A 19,793-nucleotide genomic window follows, 5' to 3' on the forward strand; every position below is an offset into this window, starting at 1 on the left:
TTTTTTTTTTTTTTTTTGAGAAGGAGTCTTGCTGTTTGGCCCAGGCCAGAGTGCAGTGGCACTATCTGGGCTCACTGCAAGCTCCGCCTCCTGGGTTCACGCCATTCTCTTGCCTCAGCCTCCCAAGTAGCTGGGACTACAGGTGCCCGCCACCACGCCCGGCTAATTTTTTTTGTATTTTTAGTAGAGACAGGGTTTCACCATGTTGGCCAGGATGGTCTCGATCTCCTGACCTCGTGATCCACCCGCCTCGGCCTCCCGAAGTGCTGGGATTAGAGGCATGAGCCACCACGCCCAGCCAACAACAGATTTTTCTAACTGTTGACAAATAATGCCTGTAAATACCAAACTTTTAAATTTTTGTCATCATTAATGATAGTCTCTCTGAATGTACACATTTCTTGCCTTTTTTTTTTTTTTTTTTCTGAGACAGAGTCTCGCCCTGTCAACCAGGCTAGAGTGCAGTGGCACCATCTTGGCTCGCTACAACCTCCACCTCCCAGATCCAAGCAATTCTCCTGCCTTAGCCTCCTGAGTGGCTGGGATTACAGGTGCCCGCCACCACACCCGGCTAATTTTTGTATTTTTAGTAGAGACAGGGTTTCACCATGTTGGCCAGGCTGGTCTTGAATTCCTGACCTTAGGCAGTCAGCCCTCCTCAGTCTCCCAAAGTGCTGGGCTTACAGGCATAACCCACTGCACCTGGCCATTTCTTGCCTTAAACTGAGTATGGGCCAGGCATGGTGGCTCACACCTGTAATCCCAGCACTTTGGGAGGCCAAGGCGGGAGGATCCCTTGAGCCCAGAAGTTTGAGACTAGCCTGGGCAACATAGTGAGACCTCATCTCTATTAAAAAAAAAAAAAAACCCAACAGTATGATGGACATGTGCGACACACACCCCTTTTTCTTCTTGGTGCTAACTCATCTTGGATACCAAGCAGTATGTGTAGAAGCCTTAAACTAAATGGCCTCGGGCTGCCCTGCCACACGTGTTCCCTGTTGGCTTTCGTGGTCTATGTGGCTTTACCATTGTCAATGTCCCTTTTCTTTTTTTATTTATTTTTGAGATGGAGTCTCACTCTGTCACCCAGGCTAGAGTGCAATGGCGTGATCTTGGCTCACTGCAATCTCCACCTCTCTGGTTCAAGCAATCCTCCTGCCTCAGCCTCCCAAGTAACTGAGACTACAGGCATGTGCCACCACGCCTGGCTAATTTTTGTATTTTTAGTAGAGAGGGGGTTTCACCATGATGGCCAGGCTGGTCTCGAACTCCTGACCTCAAGGTATCCTCCCACCTTGGCCTCCCAAAATGCTGGGATTACAAGTGTGAGCCACCATGCCCAGCCTCAATGTCCCTTTTCAAAATACCCACAGAGTACTCAAAGGACCAACTGTTCAGGACCTTCAATTTAAGAGTCCTGGTGGGAGAGCAGCTACTTGGGGCTGTAAGAGCCCCGCTGAAAGGTCCTCCCACATAGTTCTCAAATTCTTACATGAGGAAGAAGGCTGAGCCCTCAGGCAGAATCAGGAAGAGGTCCCACCTTCCAGGGCCAAGTGAGGGCGCCGCACCTCCACGCCACTGTCCCCTACTCTTCAGAAGAGGGGAGAGCCCAAGCAATGCTCACGGACAGTGCTCCCTCCCCTTCACCTCAGTGAGCAGGGCCTGGCACTAATCCAGCTCTCTGCGTCGCAGTGGACAGCGTAGCAGTGGAGGAGCAGGAGCGTGAGCGGCGGCGGCAGGTGGTGGAGAAGTTCCAGAAGGCACCCTTCGAGGAGATTGCTGCACACTGTGGGGCCCGGGTAAGTGAAGGGTGACATGGGCGAGTCCCTGGGAGCCAAGTCAAGACTGAATTTGGGTCCAGGACAGGATTAAGTTCCTAGGAGATCTTGGCTCTTTGACCACCAGCCCCCACCCCCTGCCAGACATCAGGGCTTGTATTCCAATGCAGGGAGCTCTGCTGTTGCCCTGCCAGGCTTTCCCCAACACCCTGGCGCTGCATTGCTCCCCCATGAACCAAAAGACTTGGGCGTTTGTCTTGGGTCTCTCTGAGACCTCACGCTTTTCACATAAGGAAGAAGTCCTGAGCTGAGGCACCTGTCTGGCAGTCAGATCATGCTCACTGTGGTCCTGACAGCAGGCACGTGAACAGCACTCACTGCGGATGACAGCTTCTTCCATTGATGAGCCGCTTTCATTCTCATGATAACTCCATGAAGTTGGTGCCATTATGATCCCCACATTACAGAGTGATGGGGGAGGGGTGTGTGGCAAAGGAAGATGGTCAACGTTGGCAGCAGGACCCTCTTCCAACCAGGGTACCTTGGCAGGGGGATGGAACAGCCAGGCCTTGGCAAAGAGATCAGAGAGAGAGGCAGCTGGACATGTAGAAATGAGGAGCCATGTCTAGACTGGAGGGAGGGGCTCAGACAGTCCTGAAATTGATTCTATACCGGGATTTATTAGCCCCGAATGTCAAGCTTAGTAACAATGAAACATAACTGTAAACATTCAAAATCTACAAATAACCTATTCTCCCAACAAAATATAATATGTATAAATATTTTATATATAATATTCATATAGAAGTGTGTGTGTGTTTTCCTGGGCCTGTGTTGTTCTAACCTCTCATCCCACTTTGAGAGGGACGCCCATGTCATGAGCTAGGAATCAGGGCCCAGTCACGGAACACGTGCAGTCCCACCCTCTGCATTCATTAGCCTCATTAGAGCCAGAAATAATCAGAGATCATCTCTAAGCCACTAGTTTTGCAGAGCTGCTCCTTGCAAGTTAGAAAAGAGCTGGCACAGGCTGGGCACAGTGGCTGACGCCTGTACTTCCAGCACTTTGGGAGGCTGAGGCAGGCAGATCACCTGAGGTCAGGAGTTCCAGACCAGCTTGGCCAACATAGAAAAACCCCATCTCTACTGAAAATACAAAAATTAGCCGGGCATGGTGGCAGGCACCTGTAATCCCAGCTACTCAGGAGGCTGAGTTGGGAGACTTGCTTAAACCCAGGAGGCAGAGGTCGCTGTGAGCTGAGGTCATGCCACCGCACTCCAGCCTGAGTGACAGAGCAAGACTCCTTCTCAATTAAAAAAAAGAAAAGAAAAGAAAAGAGCTGGCACTAGTGCAGTCTCCCAACTCCATGCCCAGCAGCCCCTACTGCCCCATCTTAAGAAGAAGGACCTTCCAGAACTGCCTGCTGACATCCTCCCTGGTGATTCTGAGCCTCTGTCCTGTCCCCAGCCAGCCTTCAGTAGGTGGCTTTCCCTGATCCAAATCTGCAGTCAGGGTCCAGTGGATGAGTGCTGGAGCGTGTTCACCTCTGCCTGCCTTCCTAAGGCTGTGGCTGCCCTGTACCTCCAGCGTATACTCTGAACACCCTGAGCCAGCTGGCAGAGGTTCTGGTCCCCCCACCCCTGCCAGCTCACTTCCGCCTGTTTGTGTCTAGGCATCGCTTCTCCAGAGCAAACTCAATCAGATCTTTGAAATCACCATCCGGTAAGTGGCAACCCTGGGCAGGGGACCCTGACTTCTGTGGCCCAGTATTGGGGTTCCTCATCTTGAGTCCTTCTCTCACCCCTGTCTTCCCTTCTCTCCTCCCCACCTCCTTCTACCCCACCACAATCTCTATCCCCTGGGCTGGAGTCGGCTACCAACTCTAACCCTCCCTAGACAAGGAAATAGAGACCAGAGAGGGAAAGAGTCTGCCTCAATGAAACCTGGAAAGATGCAAGAGTCCTTGTGTTCTAGGCTGGCACTTCCTAAAGCAGCAGTGTCACTGCAGAGCCCATAGAGAAGCTTCACTCCAAGCTGTAGATTCTAGTAGAATGTGGAATCCTGGGAACCTGTGGAATGAAGGGGTCTCTGGTCCCTGTGCAAAAAGAAACCCAAGTCACCTACTCTGTTTGGTTGCACAAGGGTGGGATCCTAAAATTCTCTTTTCATGCCCTTCTCCCCATGTGTTCCTGCCCCCTAGGCCCCCACCAAGCCCATCAGGAACCATCACTGCAGCCTATGGTCAGCCGCAGAACCACTCCATCCCCGTCTACGAAATGAAGTTTCCCGATCTGTGTGTATACTGAATTCCAAGAGCCGGAGCTCCTCAAGGAGATAGGGTCTGAGGAGGGGCTCACCTCACGCCCACCCCGACCACATGGAGATCTGGCTGGGATCTCTGAGAAAACGTCACCTTGGATGGCAGCGCCTCCCAGGCTAAGCCAAGGTGGAGACTCTCTGGTCCTTCTTGGCCCTCCTACCTCCTCCTCGTCTTCCCTGAGGGAGGTCTCACCAATCAGCGTCTCACCTGTGCCCTGTTTGTCTTCTCTTGTGTCAGCCAGGGGCAGAGAATCGTGGGGTGTCTCTCGGGAGAAGCCGGGGGGAGGGGGCTGAGAAGCTCCTGCTTGGTATTTTGAGTGAAGGGCATGTCCTCCCCAGAGGAGGGAGCTGGATGGAGACTTGGTTGGTGAGAGGAAGCTAAAGACTCTACTCCCCTGGGGAAGGAAGCTGAGATGGGGATGGCTCTCTCCTCCCCAGCACTCCCCCTGCTCCCCCGCCCCATGGCCCTGCTGTGTCTCTCACTCTCTTGCTCATCTCCCAGTTGTCTGTTCATGCTTCTTTCTACTAATAATGAATGCTGAGCCCTTATAACAGGAGCTGGGGTGGAGATACCACAAGGGGTTGCGGGACAGCAAAGGGCAGGAAGCAGGATGCAGGGCTGGCAGGAGGTGGGCCCGTGGCATCAGCAGGCCCAGCGGGCGAATGTGGTCCCTGTAGCAGCTTCTCACCTCCTTTGTTCATAAGGAGCTTGTGTTGGCCTCCCACGGTCCTGTCTGCTGGATGTTTTTCAGAGTTGGGTTCTCTCTCTTTGATGTCTTTCTTCTGAGGGTCCCAAGGTGTTTCTGGAGCCTCTGGGTTGAGGAAAGGCAGAACAAGATAATCTTGGAGGGGAACTGCAAGGTCCCCAAGATGTGCCCACATCACCTCCTATGGAAAAGGCTCCCAGCCTGACCTGGGTTATAGGAGAGTGGGGAGGGTGGGATGAGTGGTGTTTTGGGGCTCAAGGATATCAGAAGCCAACTTTTTGGATGTTCCGTTTGAAGAAAGAAGGATCTAACGCCTAATATTGGAATGATTTCTTCACTCTCTGGACAAAGTCTGGGACATCGGCACCACCTGGCAATGCTTGTGGCTTGGGAGAGGCCGTGGAGACCCCTTTGGGATCTGGGTTCCTGTTTTCCTGGTGTGCCGTCTGTGTCTCTGTGTAATGAGGATGTGCAGAGAGGAGCTAATGCGGAGCTGGGCAGAGCCACCCAGGAGGCAGTTTGCTGCCTTCTTTGCCAATTCCCCTTCCCGGCCCCTCCTCTGGGTGCCTTTGTGTCTCCCGGGGTGCCACTGACAGAACCGCACCTGGGGATCCTCCTGTGGCAGTGCCATGTGGTCCAAAATTGCCCTTTCCTTCTCTGTTAGTCACATTTCCCGTAACTCCTCCAAGCCGACATAACCTACAGTAAGATGTGAGTGTCAGATGTTCTCTCCCTGGAGTCTGCTTTCCAAAGGAGGCAGGGTGAGTAGATTTCTTGATCCAAAGGAATCAGTTTTTAATTTTTTTTTCTAGAGATGGGGGTCTCACTATGTTGCCCAGGCTGGCCTCGAACTCCTGAGTTTAAGTGATTCTCCCGCCTCAGCCTCCTGAGTAGCTGAGAATCCCTTTTGGGGGTATAATTTCAGGCAGTGTGGCATGGAGTCAGAAGCAGGCTGTTTCTCCTAAGGGGAGGGCAGGCTTCTCAGGACGGCCTCAGCTCATAGCCCCAGCAGTGGTGCGCACGGATGTGCAGGGAGAGCCTGATTGTCAGGTGGATGTATGTTCCAGAATCGGGGAGAGACTGAACACGAGCATTTCCCATTAATATGTGCAATAAATGTCTTGGGGAAGGGGCTATTTGACCTTCATTCCCATAGTTTCGGCACTTCAGATGAAGCTCTTCCTTGTGGTCACCATCTCTGCTGTGGGCACGCAGCTTCTTTTTCCTTTTTTTTTTTTTTGAGACAGAGTCTCGCTCTGTCGCCCAGGCTGGAGTGCAATGGCGCGACCTCAGCTCACTGTAACCTCCGCCTCCCGGGTTCAAGCAATTCTCCTGCCTCAGCCTCCTGAGTAGCTGGGATTACAGGCATGAGCCACCATGCCTGGTGAATTTTGTGTTTTTAGTAGAAATGAGGTTTCACCGTGTTGGCCAGGCTGGTCTGGAACTCCTGATCTCAAGCAATCCGCCCGCCTCAGCCTCTCAAAGTGCTGGGATTACAGGCGTGAGCCACTGCACCGGCTTGGCACGCGGCTTCTGAATGGCCTGAGTGAGGGCAGGGCCCAGGCATGGAGGCTCCTGCACCCCCAAGGCTTTTTGGCTGTGCTTTATGGCCTCTGGCTTATACTCAACCCAATTTTACAAGCATGAACTTAGATTTCTCTTTAGTATTTATTTATGTAAAAACCAAGTTTAAATTAACTCAAACTTGACAGCAACTCACCTCTGAAAGAAACTTTAAAGAGAATTGAAATCTTGAGCCACAAACATGTTCTTTCCTCACTAGCTCCTCCCAGGTTTTATCCTGCGCCCAGCTTGGATGAGAGACCCACTGTTTCTTGGGCCTACTTGACATTAGGGTTCCCCATGGCAGCTTCATCCTGAGCACTGCCTGTGAGCCCTGGTTCTGGGACTTGGCGGTCGCCTCCCTGGAGCATCTTTCCAGAGCCAGCATTAGAACCAGAGACCCCCAGGTCCACTCAGATGTTTCTGCCCCTCATCCCCGTCCTGTGAATAGAGAGACAGAAAAGGTGCAGGTTCCCATTCTGCATAGATTCTGCTGTTTCCTCTCCATCTGTCCCAGGCAGCTTTTCCTTTCCATCACTGCCGCTTAGCAAAAATGTGCTTCTTTTGAAGAACTGGTCATTTTTTGAGTGCCCTCTTCTCAGTTTTGTTTAAACTTACACTCAGTAGAGTGTTGGGTTGTCTGCTGACATGGAGTAGAACCTGGATTCTGGCCAAATAGGCCAGAATCAGAAAGGTGAAGGTGAGTGTGACAGTAGGTAATCTCCTCACCCCAGCACAGGCCCTGGGAGAGAGGCAAAGCAGTTTGATGGGATCTGGAGGGGAGGGAGGTACCCTGGCCATTGGCCTAGCATCAGTGAGTCCTGCCCTTCCAAGCCTCTGGAGGCTAGTGGCACTTCATTGTGCCCCTTTTTGCCACCCTTCTCTGATGGGATTTTGAGCGAAGAGGAGTCAGTAAGCCCATTGAGACCGGCTGCTCCCAAAGCCCAAGGACTCCAGCTCTGTGGGGAAGGGCTAGCGTTGGTCAGGACTCTGCTGACAGCACTGAGTAGGCAGGAATGTATTTGAGATCTGGAAGCACTGTTAATTTGGTGGAGTCAGGCGAATGGATAAGAAGCAGATCGGCAGAAAGCATCAGTGTGGTCCTGAGGCTCCCTCTGTTTTCCTTGCCCTGGAGTCCCCAGTGCCTTGTGCCTGTTCCCATTTCCTTCTCTCTTTGAAAAGTAGAAATCAGTGGTTTCTTGACTCCTAAACAGCCTCCTCACTATCGAAGGAGACTGAGCAGGTCAGAAGAACTAGAAAAGTCCTCAGATACCCCCCTCTGTCCAGCCCCCTTTCCCATACACAAATATAAATGGATGAGCAGGAAAAGAGGAGGCCTGGACCCACTAAAGTACTTGAAGAAGCACAAGTGTCGTAGATGTGCCGCCCTTTGCCCTGGGTGTTCTAGATCCCATAGAACGCGTTTCAGCTGGACTAAGAATCAGAATAGCCAGGGGTTCTTCTGAACAGCTCAGGCCAGACCTCTGGGCTCCTCTGGGGGCCCTGAGACATGATGCCTTGCAGTTTCCATTCCATTGTCCCCAGGCCTCCTGACCTGGTGACAGAGAGTGCCCTGGAGAAGTGAGTCTATTTTTCCCAATTCCTCTTCATGACCAGAAAATGGCAGCTGGCCGGTTGGGGTCCTGTGGGAAAGGGCTAACCTGGGCTGTTAGGTAGATACTAGGTTTAAAGGTAGACAGGGAGGTGGCATCATCAGGGCAGGCCAGGCCCACTTCCTGTGACCCCAGACCTTGGCAGGCGGGTTGTGCTGAGACCAGGCGTCTGCCTCACACCTGGGGAAAGGTTTAGGGCAACATGTTGCCTCGTCATCCCATTAACCCTAGAAATCTTCTGGTTAGAGTGGCCCCTTACCCCAAATCTGGCCTAGGTCTGAAGACTGCAGGATAGTCATGATGGGCCCATCCTAGAGCCTGACTAGCTGAAAGACCGGGTATGGCAGGGACAGGAGGGCAGCAGGAAGGGCTTTGTGGCCCTGCTGGGGCCAAAGGCAGTTTTCTGTGCTCCCTTTAGCCCCAGCCTGGCTGGCCAGGTCTCCTCTACTTCATGAGACCATGGGGCCACCCAAGCCAGTCACCTTCCCCTTCCAAGCTCTCCCCCCATGACTGTTGATTTCTGGCACGTGGAGGCAGAGTTGTGAATCCACAAATGCTGTAGCCCATACCTCGTAATGTGTCTGTGTCCACTTAGAGCCTCACGACCTGGCTGAGTGTGTGTGTGCATGTGTGTGTAGTATAATTTGTAGTTGACAATATGTGTATATAATAGCTGGTGTATTTATATGTGAGTGCAGAATTAGTGCCTGTGGCGGTTTTCTGTATTTTAAACCCATTGATTAGTTTTATTTTAGGGAAGTGGGAAAGGGGGAGTGGGGGGAAGTATAGGAAGAAGGATTCTTAGCAAAATCATTCTCTAGGACTATTAGTTGCGATCTCCCAGTGAGCCATCATGATGCCCTTTTCAAATAAATGTTAATGTTGTCACCACATGGCTGTCTGTTTGATTTCTTTAAAGTAAATGGTTTTTTTGAGAAGCAAACGGGATCTGAAAATACCAACAGTGTACCACTGACATTTAGCCACCTCCACCAACCATGACTTTACCTGTCTCAGAGGGAGAAGGTGTGGGGGAAAGGAGGCTACCAAGATGGAAACCTCAGGCCCAGCATGCCCAGCATGGGAGCATCCTCAGGAAAGCCTAGGCCATTATTCATTCTAGCACATTCCATGTAAGCCATACTGGGGAACACCTTGTCTTAAGAATCTGGCTTTCTGGCCAGGCACAGTGGCTCATGCCTGTAACCCTAGCACTTTGGGAGGCCAAGGTGGGTGGATCACTTGAGGCCAGGAGTTCGAGACCAGCCTGGCCAACATGGTGAAACCCCATCTCTACTAAAAATACAAAAATTAACTGAGCGTGGTGGCGGGCACCTGTACTCCCAGGTACTCGGGAGGTTGAGGTGGGGGAATCACTTGAACCCAGGAGGCAGAGGTTGCAGTGAGCTGAGATCGCACCAGTTAACTGCAGCCTGGGTGACGAAGCGAGACCCTGTCTCAAAAAAAAAAAAAAAATCTGGATTTCTGACTCACCACATATCAAAACTTCACAGGGACAATTCCCAATTATTTTTTCATTGTCAACTCCCAGAACATCAAAATAACACGGGGTACATATGTCAGTGCCACACACACAGGCTTCCCAGCTGGCTTTACTCTATACTACCCACTGGTCTATCTAGTGCATTTGACATCTATGTGTGCATCTCTACGTGGTAAGTCTCATGTGAATTGTAAATGTGTAAATGTATGTAAATGTGCAAACCTGTGGTCCCAGCATTGTGACAGCACTATGGGGAGATACAAAAGAAACACATACCTGGCTTCTGCCCTTGCAGAGCTTGGAATCTTCCTGAGAGTAGACAAGGCATGGATGCAGCAAGGAACTTGCCATCCGAACTGGACAGCATGCCCTCCTGTGCAGAAGGGGCTGACAGCAGAAACACTGAAAATGAACAGGGCACCTGGCAGAGGTGCCCCACGGAGGTGGACATGAGCCTGAGTGAGACAGTTGCATTTAATATGGCAGAGGAGCCGGGGGCGGTGGCTCACACCTGTAATCCCACCACTTTGGGAGGCCAAGGTGGGCGGATCACCTGGGGTCAGGAGTTCCAGACCAGCCTGGCCAACATGGTGAAACCCCATCTCTACTAAAAATCCAAAAATTAGCCGGGCGTGTTGGCGTGCTCTTGTAATCCCAGCTATTTGGAAGGTTGAGGCAGGAGAATTGCTTGAACCCAGGAGGCGGAGGTTGCAGTGAGATGAGATCACGCCACTGCACTCTAGCCTGGGTGACAGAGTGAGAGTCCATCTCAAAAACAACAACAACAACAAAATGACAGGGGAAGGTGGGAGATTCCAGGCAAAGGGCATAGGAGGATGCGAGACCTGTGAGGAGACCAGCAAGTGTGAGGCAGCGCCTTCTTCCGGGCAAACTTGGGAAGCAGGGTTTGGTAAGGAGAGAGTGCCCGTCTACAAGGGCCCTGCCCACCATGCTTAGTAGTTTGGAATTGACAGAAATTGGGGTGGGGGCACTGTTTTGACTTTTGAGCCTGGGACTGTGGGAAAAAGCAAGATTTTGTGTAAACTAATAGGAAGAATTCGTATATGATGGGCTGGGGAGAGCGGCTGGAGACTAGGAGACCAGTTGGTTGGGAAGCTGTTATCAGAGAGGCCTGGGGGAAGTACTAAGGATGAGAAGGGCTGGAGCTGAAACACGTGGGGAGGGAGGAGCTTGGGCACAGCAGGAGGGATCAGAGGGCCTCAGTCAGGGCTTAAGCCCTAGGGGCTGGAAGAAGCAACTGTGTAGAGTATGTTGTATTAAACAGATGTGTGTCTCCATGAGTGTGTGTGTGAGAGAGACCGTATGTTTGAGCCTATCTGTGAGTAGCCTGGGAGTGAAATTGGAACTGATACCAACTCTCAGCTCTCACACTTAGCTTCTGTGATAAAAAGATTATGTCCATTTTCTCCTTTAATCTTCACAATAACCCTCATACTGGGAAGGGAGAGGTAGATGAGAGAACTAAATTTTGGAGTTCAGAGACTTGCCTAAGGTCCCATGGATTGCTAGGAGCAGTCAGGACTCAGTTCCCCGAAGACATTACCAAGACTTCTCACCTGACAGTCCAGAGCCCTCCCAGGCGTGGGTAGGCTGTCCAACTGGCTTTTGGAGGTGGGCCGGAACTGGGGAGCCCCTGAGCGCCCGGGGTCACTCTTGCAGGAATCCTGCCTTTACACGTGTGCTAGCTGAGCAGTCTCCCACTCAGTGGGGTGTGTGGAAAATACGGCCATCCTAGAGGTGCTGGAGCCACCCTGAGCCTTCACCCAAACTATCTGATCCCTTGAAGATCCATTTGGGGGTGGGGGCAGGAGGCACATTTTCCTTTCACGCTCACTACGTCCTGTGAAATATCCTACCGCATGGAAACCACTGTGCTCCTCCGATCCATGTTGCTGTTATTTGACGGCTACGTATTTTTATTTTATTCACACAGTTTACATTCAAAGTCAGAGGTGGATGTGAAATTTCAAAGGTTTTATTTCGTAACTACAGGCAACTTTAAGAGGCTGATTATCTGCCACGGCCACCACCCCCAGGCTGGGAGGCGGCAGCAGGGCAGGGGAGAGCAAGGGGCTTTGGGATCGACCTCCTGGGGGAGGGTAGCCCCGGGGCCCCGCTGTGCCCTCACTCGCCCTTCTTGTAGGCGTTCTTGATGATGGCGTTTTTGAACAGCGTCACCAGGGGCGTCTGGCTCTTCTCGGAGGTCATGAAACCGCCGTAGCGCTTGTCCTTGGGCGGGCTGCCCCAGCGGAAGTGCTCCATCCTGTAGGGGCCCTCGTCCTTCTTCTCAGCCGCCACCAGCAGGCTGTGCTCCAGGTCGGCCCGAGCCCCGGCGCCGTCATCGGCAGGGCCGTCGGGGCCATCTCCCTCCCGGGGCCGCTGGCCGGTCAGCTCCCTCTTGAACTCCAGGGGGAAGGCCTCGGCCGACTCGTCCTCGGCGCCGTTGGGGTACACCTTCACCGGGCGCCGCTTCTTGCCCACCGGCTTGCCCCAGCGGAAGTGCTCCATGGAGTAGGAGCGCTTGCCCTCGCGCGGGCCCGGCTCGGCGCCATAGCTGCGGGACTCTGGGCCGCCCTCAGGCAGCCGGCCGCGGTCTTCGGCCGCTGCAACGTCCTCGCGCTTCTGCCCTGCGCCGCTGCCGCTGCCGCTGCTGCTGTTGCGGCGGCCGAATCGGTCCCAGCGGAAGTGGCCCATGACGTACTTCCGGGGGTTCTCGGTCAGAGGCTGCTCGTCGCCATTGCCCGGGAACACCGGAATCTCGGCCGAGAGGTCGGGCTTGCAGGCCCGGATGCACTCCTGGGGGAAGACGCGAGGGCATGAGGGCAGCCCATGCCCTGCACCCCAGCCCGGCCGCCGCGCCCGTCACTGCGCCTAGGCCCTGGCCGCCCTCGCCACGTGCCGAGGACACAGGGCACAGTGTCGGGCGTGTCAAGCGTCGAGGCCTCCCTACAGAGCAGGTCTGCCCACCTGCTTTCTTGGCACTCGTGGGCATCTAAGATCTTGCCACCGCCTCTTTCATCCCATCCCCTGCATGCTTCTGCCTGGCAACTGCAACATACTTCCCATCCCATTCCATGGTTTGTCTAGCCATCTAGCCACCCCTAGCTTTTGTGAACAGGACCAAAGTCTTACTGTTATATGCCTGACATAAAGGAGTGGCTCCAAGAAAGGCAGACAGGTGGTAGTTGTTGGCACTTAATGAATATTGAGGGCTGGGCACAGTGGCTCACACCTATAATCCCAGCGCTTTGGGATGCCAAGGCAGGCAGATCACATGAGGTCAGGAGTTCAAGACCAGCCTGGCCAACTATGGTGAAATACCATCTCTAGTATAAATAAATAAATAAATAAACTGGATGTGGTGGCGGGCACCTATAATCCCAGCTACTCTGGAGCCTGAGGCAGGAGAACCGCTTGAACCCAGGAGGTAGAGGTTGCAGTGAACCAAGATCACACCACTGCACTCCACACTCCAGCCAGGGCAACAGAGCAAGACTCCGTCTCAAATAAATAAATAAAAAGAATATTGAATAAAAACATATGGTTTAATTCAAGTCCAGGAGGGGAGTGGGGCTGAAATTTGGGGGATAATCTCTCCAGGTGATAGAAGTCTGGCTACTAGGGCCCATATTTTTAAACATATTTTTAATAATGCCTCAACTTGCGTGAACCTGGGAGGTGGAGCTTGCAGTGAGCGGAGATCACACCACTGCACTCCGGCCTGGGTGACAGAGCAAGACTCTGTCTCAAAAAAAAATAAAAAATAAAAAATAATGCCTCAACCTTACCTCAGTGATGGAAAACCTACTTTATGCCCTACCCCAGCTCTATCTTTGCATTAAGCCTCCAAAACTGCACCTTGGTTCTTTCACGACTTCTGAGCTGATTTCTGAGAGATCCCCCAGTGAGTTCTGGGGCAAGCTCATTTCCCTGTAACCTCATTCTGGCTGAAGGGAGGGGTGGAAAGCTAGCGTTATTTCCATTGCACCGTCTGTGGAACCTGTGTCTCTGCTCCTTGTCCCTAGAGGACTCAATTGTGGTACATATTAGCTTAGGAAAATGGCTGCATAGGCTGCAGCCTTGAGTTTTCAGTGATAAAAGGATGAAAAGCTCACTGGCTGCTCTCTTTCTTGGGAATAGCAAAGGAGAAAATAAAAGGATCCTACCCACTCTGTTGAGCTGGACATTGCCTACTCCAGGTGTTCAGAATTACAACTCTGTGGAACGTTAACAATGGAAAAAACTAATTTACACTCCCCTCCCCCGGACAGACGGTGAAACAGGAGACTCAGAGAGATGATAGGACCTGGTCAAGGTCCTGCAGCTCACAACTGGGTCTAGAACCCATGGGTCCTGACTGTGTCCAGTGCACCCTCCCTGGTGAGCTGTGCAGTGGGTGTCTCAAGTCAAGAGACTCTTGGGTCTTTCTGAACTGGAACTCACAGAATCCCCTGGGCTCTTCATTTCTATTTTATATTACACATGAAAACTGGTCTGTGTCTTTGAGGACCTCATTCTCTCTTCACCTTAACTCAGCTTCTGCATTGACAAAATACACAGAATGTAGTTATGTACATTCCACCCTCAGCACCTGCCAGGTGATGGCAACAGGATTAAAATCCCAGTCACTGACACTAACAATATGGGGTTTTTTTTGTTTGTTTTGTTTTGTTTTGTTTTGAGACAAGGTCCCATTCTGTTACCCAGACTAGAGTGCGATGGTGTGATCATAGCTTACGGTGACGTCAAACTCCTGGCCTCAAGTGAATCTCCCAAGTAGCTAGAACTACAGGCACATGCCACCACATCTGGCTAACTTTTGTATTTTTTGTAGAAATGGGGGTCTCACTGTGTTGCCCAGGTTTGTCTTGAATCCCTGGGCTCAAGCAATCCTCCCGCCTTAGCATCTAAAAGTGCTGGGATTACAGCCATGAGCCACCTCGCCTGGTCTCAGTGTGCCTTTTAATCTCTGGATTTGGCATCATTACTCATTTATGCCCCCCAACACACACACACACACACACACCCCACAGGCAGATACGTACACCCTGTGGTGACCTGGAGGGAGTTTCTGTCTGACACAAAGGGCCTTCACATGCTCTGGAAAGACTGCAGAGGAACACGGCAGAAGGCCAGTCCTCCAGAAGAAACATGAGACATTTGGCACCAATTAAAGAAAAAAAAAAAAAGGTCCCCTGGTTTTTCCTTCTTCCAGAGATGATTTGAAGAACTACCTGGCTGGTTTTGCAACTGGTAGTAGATAAAAGCGTAAGAAATATGGAATGAAAATGGCAAGTGATATGAGCTTCTTAAAAAGGAATAGTTTGGGAAGCTAAAGATTTAAAGTACAGAATAGATTGAGGGGTCCATTATTGCTCTTATAGCACCATCTCTAGCTTAAAGGGTTCAAGGTCTCCTTAGAAGATGGGGCAAGAAGTAAGGATAACCAAGCAGAAATTGTGGACTCAACCCCTCTCCCTGAAGCTGCTTCCTTCCCTCATTCCTTCTCCCATTTCTTACTTCACTGCAAAGTTTCGCTCCTGCCCTGGGTCGAATCATGCCTATCACTGGGAATGAATTTCCCTTTCCCCACACCCCTTTCTTTTGAGCTTTCCCAGCTCCAGTCCCATCTAATGTCTAAGCCAAGATGGCAGTCATGGCCCACGTACCAGCAGGTTGCTTTCCGTGGTGAGGTCCTGACACTGGCTGCTCTCCAGGCACCAGCCACGCACTTCCATGGAGGCCTGAAGCAGCAAGACCAGCAACAGGGCCCCCGAGCGGCTGCAGCACGATCTCGGCATCTTCCAGGCAGGCTGAGGCTCTGCAGAAGCAAACAAGATTGGTGGGACCCCTGCAAGGAGCAAAACAATGTTGGCCACTCACCAGGAAGGACCTTGAGCCAACATTAACAACACACTCTCTTGTGGAGTTAAAGGCATTTTAAGGACAGCAGCAATGCTGAGAAAGAAGGTGTGCAGTAGGGTGGTGGTATAAGTTGTGATAAGGAGGAGGGAATGGACCTGGGTAAACTGTGACCATTTGCCTGTTATCTTCTATTAAAGCGAGACCCCTAAAAAGGTTAAGGCTGGAAGCTATTTTGGGGATTGCTTGGTTCAGCCCCTCCCATGAGAGATGGGAAAATTGAAGCCCAAAGAGAGACAATTACTTTAATGTTCATGACAAGGTAAGGCTAAGCTCATAACAGAGAACTTTCCTATTTCACTACATTCAGCTGTAGTTCTAACATGCCAGATCTAAGGGGTGAAAGTAACTAGGGAAAAACAGGGGACCCTGAAATTCCTGCTCAAGATGGTCTTTTCCCTTTTTATTCCACCAGGATCCTATCATTCCTCTGAAACTCTATTTCCTATGAATATTAGGTTGACAGAAAAGCAAATAAAACCACTGGCCAATTTAGGCAGCATTTCAAGCAACCTGATTTGATGTCCTGCACACAAATTACTCTGGTGATCACTATTATCCAGACTCCAGTAACTTTGGAGAGCTTCGTTTTTAAAGCAGATCTCAGTTCTTTTAAATCTAGCTCATCTTCTGAACACATCAGGTGTCAGATGTCTTGTTCTCTAGATCTCTCACATGTGGTCTGAAATGGCAGGATTTGAAGAGGATGCAGGTGTGGAGGGGAAAGAGCCCAGAAGGGAATTACCTCCTGGTGGAACAGCCACTGCAGATACTTTTGGAGAATCCAGAAAGTGCCTGTGGGCAGAAGCTGAGGTCAAGACACCAGGGGACAATAAGGAGGGGGCATCCATGGTGCCTCTACTTCCTTGTGCCCGCCCCTTTCTGCAGCACTACCCTCGCATTGCCAAATTTCCCTTAACCAGGTGGGCCCTCTGAAGCCACCTCGAGGCTGGAGATCAGCTCACCACCAACCCTACAATCATTTTGGATTTCAGAAGATCTTCTCAGCCAGCTGCTAGAAAGAAATGTAATTAGATGAGAAAAGTAATTCACATTAAAGTGTGGATGACTAAGTGTCTTGTCACTCCTAATGAACGCTGGCATTTTAAAATAAGTTTGCTTAAAATAAATCTCTCATTTAGGGAGGCGTGGGCCAAATCTTTTTTATATAGGGGAGGCTTTGGAAGTGAAAGTCCTCCGAAGCACTCATTTCTACTTCAGGAGGCCACTTCCTTCTCTCTACCCCACCCTCGCCCTATTCCCCAGGCGCTGGGCCAGCACAGGGCTAGCTTCCGAAGGATTGCCGGGCAAGGCTGAGCATTTTCAGAGCAGCCGTTAGATGGCGCTGGCAGCCAGTGACTGGCCCAGGGGTGCTTCGGCTAAAGGAGCAACTAAACGAGCTTTGGTCAAACTTGGTGTCCTCTCCTGGCTCCAATGGACAGGCTGTTCCCATTGTAGCCTGCCAGTGATCCAGTTCAAGTACACAGCCCGAACTTGGTGGACCAGGCAATTAGATTAAAGCTCCAAGTTGACCACAGCACATTTAGCTCTGAAAAATGCCCAGATGTTACAGTCACAGAAAAATGGTAGTTACATATGTCACCAAATGCAAATGTAAAGTAACATATTAGTAAAGAAAAAAATAAAATCATACAGGTCTGATAGTTCCCTCAATTATATTTCAATTCTCGTCAAAGATAACTACTCTGGAGTGATTTCCATTTGCTAGAAGCAATGACTTCAGGCCTTCCTGGAAAGCTCCAGAGAGCATTTCCCCTCCTTATGCCCTATGTGCTGTGCTGTACAATGTGGTAACATATTCACTCCCACCCTCTCAGAGCTTATATTCTGTTGCTAAACTGGTTAGATGGCTGCTATTGCTAAAATTTCAGATTCTTCCCTGAAAGATGGCCTTGTGTTTGTATTGTATATTTTGCTTATGTGTATGTGTATTTGCTGATGTGTATTTTCAGTTTTCTGCAATTAACAAATAGTACCTTTTTGTGTCATTTTTAAAGCAACAAATTATTGGGGAAATATCAAATGTTGTGCTTTTTTAAGTAGGGAAAGTATTATAATCCAAAAATGAAAGTTCTGGAAAAATAGAAACTTGCAATTTGCTCATCCTGAGATTAACTTTATAGTAGAACTACACTTATTAGAAGTTCATAGGTGTGAGGAGCTCTCTATGAGCTCAACATATCATTTTGTTTGTTACTCTAAAACTGCACGCTGGCCATGCCCTTTTGTAAAGATTAGAGGAGCACAGGGGCCGAGTTTTGTCCTTACACCATGACATACATACATCGAGTCCTATAACAAAAGTATCAAAGGAATAGTAAGTCATTAAAGTGGCCATAATCTGTGCATAGCTTATAAACTGACACACACAAAACAAATCCACACACACTTTTATTTTCCTTGGCTCCTTCCAGCCATTCTGTAAGAACCCTCCCTGCCCCATTTAAACATGAAGAATTTGGGGAATCCAAATGCCAAGTGGACTGTCTCTCCTTCGCTGGAAATGCCCCTTCCCTGAGCCTTGATCATTCCAAATGGCTGCCCGTGCCCTCAACCTAGGGTCTGCGCCATAAACGGTCCACCCCTGGTTCTGTTGAGGGCATCCGAAACTAGACAGTGCGTTTCAGGACCTGGGACAGCTCCCGCCCCGGCCACCTGTTTTTAACCCCAGCTAGGTCTTGGAGAGAAGAGACTCAACTATTCTGCATTGTAATTGACCCAGTTATCATGTAATTATCATAGCGCGGCCACCTCGGGTGCGCTAAGGTAGGCAAGGAAACAAGGATTCAGGGTTCTAAATCCAAAAAAATCTGGAAGGCAGGACGTTCATTATGACTTTTATCCTTTTCTCTGCTGCCCCGTTTCCAACATTAATTTGCGATAGCGTGTATGGAATTTGACTTTCAAGAAGTGACACCTATCCTGGAAACTGGGAGCAAGAGATACTAAAAGACCGGGCTGGCCGGGGGCGGTGGCTGTAATGCAGAACTTTGGCAGGCCAAGGCGGGCGGATCACCTGAGGTCGGGAATTTGAGACCAGCCTGACCAACATGGAGAAACTCCGTCTCTACTAAAAATACAAAAATTAGCCGGGCCTGGTGGCGCATGCCTGTAATCCCAGCTACTCGGGAGGCTGAAGCAGGAGAATCGCTTGAACCCGGGAGGCGAAGGTTGCGGTGACCAGAGATGGCCCCTTTGCTCTCCAGCTTGGGCAAAAAGAGCGAAACTCTGTCTCAAAAAAAAAAAAAAAAAAGGAAAGAAAAAAGAAAAGAAAACGAAAAAGAAAGAAAAAGACCGGGCTGTCCCAAGACCTCCTAGCAAGCTCTCGGAGCCTCCGGACCGCCCCTGGGGGAGCGGAGGCCGCCGGCTCCCTGGAGACAGCGCCTGCAGCTTCGCGGCCGTTCGCCCAGGGGCCGGACGTGGGCCCTCCAGCTCAGCTGCCGGCGGCTTCTCACGCCGCAGTCGGCGCAGAAAGTTTGTCGAGAACTCGGGACCGCGGAGAGCCAGAGGCGCCCAGGTCCGCCTTCGGAGCCGGAGCCGGCCGACTGCATCGCGAGGACGGGGACAGGGGATCCCGGGGAAAGAGCGCGGTTCCCCCACGCTGCGCCCTTACCTGTCTCGGGAGGCTGCTCTCTGAGGGCGGGGACGCTCGGCGGCCTCTCTCGGTCGCTGCTCTTCTTCCCCTCCTTCGCCGCCGCTTGGTCCCGCGCTCCTCTGTCCTTATATACTTGCCGAGCTCTCCTGGTGGGCGCGGGACCTTGACCTTCCCGGCAGCACAACGAGCAGCTCCCCGGGCACGGGGAAGGGGGGCCGCGGGGCGTGGGAGGGGGGCTTCCAGACTGGGGACGAGTGCAGGGGAGACGCGCCTGGGAAGGGGCTGGAATTAGCACTGTCCTGCCGAAGGCGCACCTGGCCGCCCGCCCTCAGGAAGAACTTAATTATGGATGGCGTTGGGTCTCCGCTTAGGACGGGCAGGAGGCTTAGCACCCCGGTGTGGGGCAGGCCGGGCAGCCTCTGGGGTTGTTGAGGCGAGGGTGAAGTTACCTGCGTGCGTGCTGGGGCTGGCATCTGCCTGGTTCGCATTTGGCGGTAAATATCACCGCAGACGGAGTGTGTCCGTCTACACACGGGGAGGCCTCCGATTTCCCCATTGTTTGGAAACTGTGATGTGGAAGTCGTGGGGAATCATATTCTCTCTGTTCCACTTTGGGGAGGGGAGGAGGGAGCAGAAGTCAGGAGCGGTCTTGTGGGTGTGAAGGTGAGTTGCACTGCTCCCCTGGGGCCTGCTCTCCAAGGGCCTAGTTTAGGGGAGGCTCCCTTCTGTGTCCCAAGCCTCAAGGA

The 19,793-nt window shown here is 51.4% G+C and overlaps 2 protein-coding genes across 7 annotated transcripts in view; one reads left to right on the forward strand and one right to left on the reverse strand.

The window, feature by feature from the left end:
* The window catches only part of EFR3B (EFR3 homolog B), a 113,170-nt gene extending 104,295 nt beyond the window's left edge, over positions 1-8,875 (forward strand). For all 6 annotated transcript variants that reach the window (XM_032172404.2, XM_032172405.2, XM_032172409.2 and 3 more), the window contains 3 exons: positions 1,696-1,802; positions 3,455-3,504; positions 3,983-8,875. In XM_032172404.2, the coding sequence (XP_032028295.1) occupies positions 1,696-1,802; positions 3,455-3,504; positions 3,983-4,088 (263 nt within the window). In that variant the 3' untranslated portion in view covers positions 4,089-8,875. The remainder of the gene's footprint in view (positions 1-1,695; positions 1,803-3,454; positions 3,505-3,982) is intronic.
* Positions 8,876-11,468: 2,593 nt separating this feature from the next.
* On the reverse strand, positions 11,469-15,360 carry POMC (proopiomelanocortin). The gene is made up of 2 exons (XM_032172410.2): positions 15,179-15,360; positions 11,469-12,305 (listed from the first exon to the last, which is right to left on the reverse strand). Exons 1-2 carry the CDS (start codon positions 15,308-15,310, stop codon positions 11,634-11,636), a joined length of 804 nt encoding a protein of 267 aa, XP_032028301.1. The 5' UTR covers positions 15,311-15,360; the 3' UTR covers positions 11,469-11,633.
* Positions 15,361-19,793: the final 4,433 nt, after the last annotated feature.

The sequence above is a fragment of the Hylobates moloch genome, unplaced genomic scaffold (genome assembly GCF_009828535.3).
Source record: "Hylobates moloch isolate HMO894 unplaced genomic scaffold, HMol_V3 SCAFFOLD_13, whole genome shotgun sequence".
Lineage (NCBI taxonomy): Eukaryota > Metazoa > Chordata > Mammalia > Primates > Hylobatidae > Hylobates > Hylobates moloch.

What these genes read in the sequence shown, in the direction of transcription:
- POMC (XM_032172410.2), bottom strand. Translation starts at nt 15,310, where the DNA reads ATGCCGAGATCGTGCTGCAGCCGCTCGGGGGCCCTGTTGCTGGTCTTG. An exon ending in CCACGGAAAGCAACCTGCTG is followed by an intron (nt 12,306 to 15,178) that starts GTACGTGGGCCA and finishes GTCTTCCCCCAG; the next exon opens with GAGTGCATCCGGGCCTGCAA.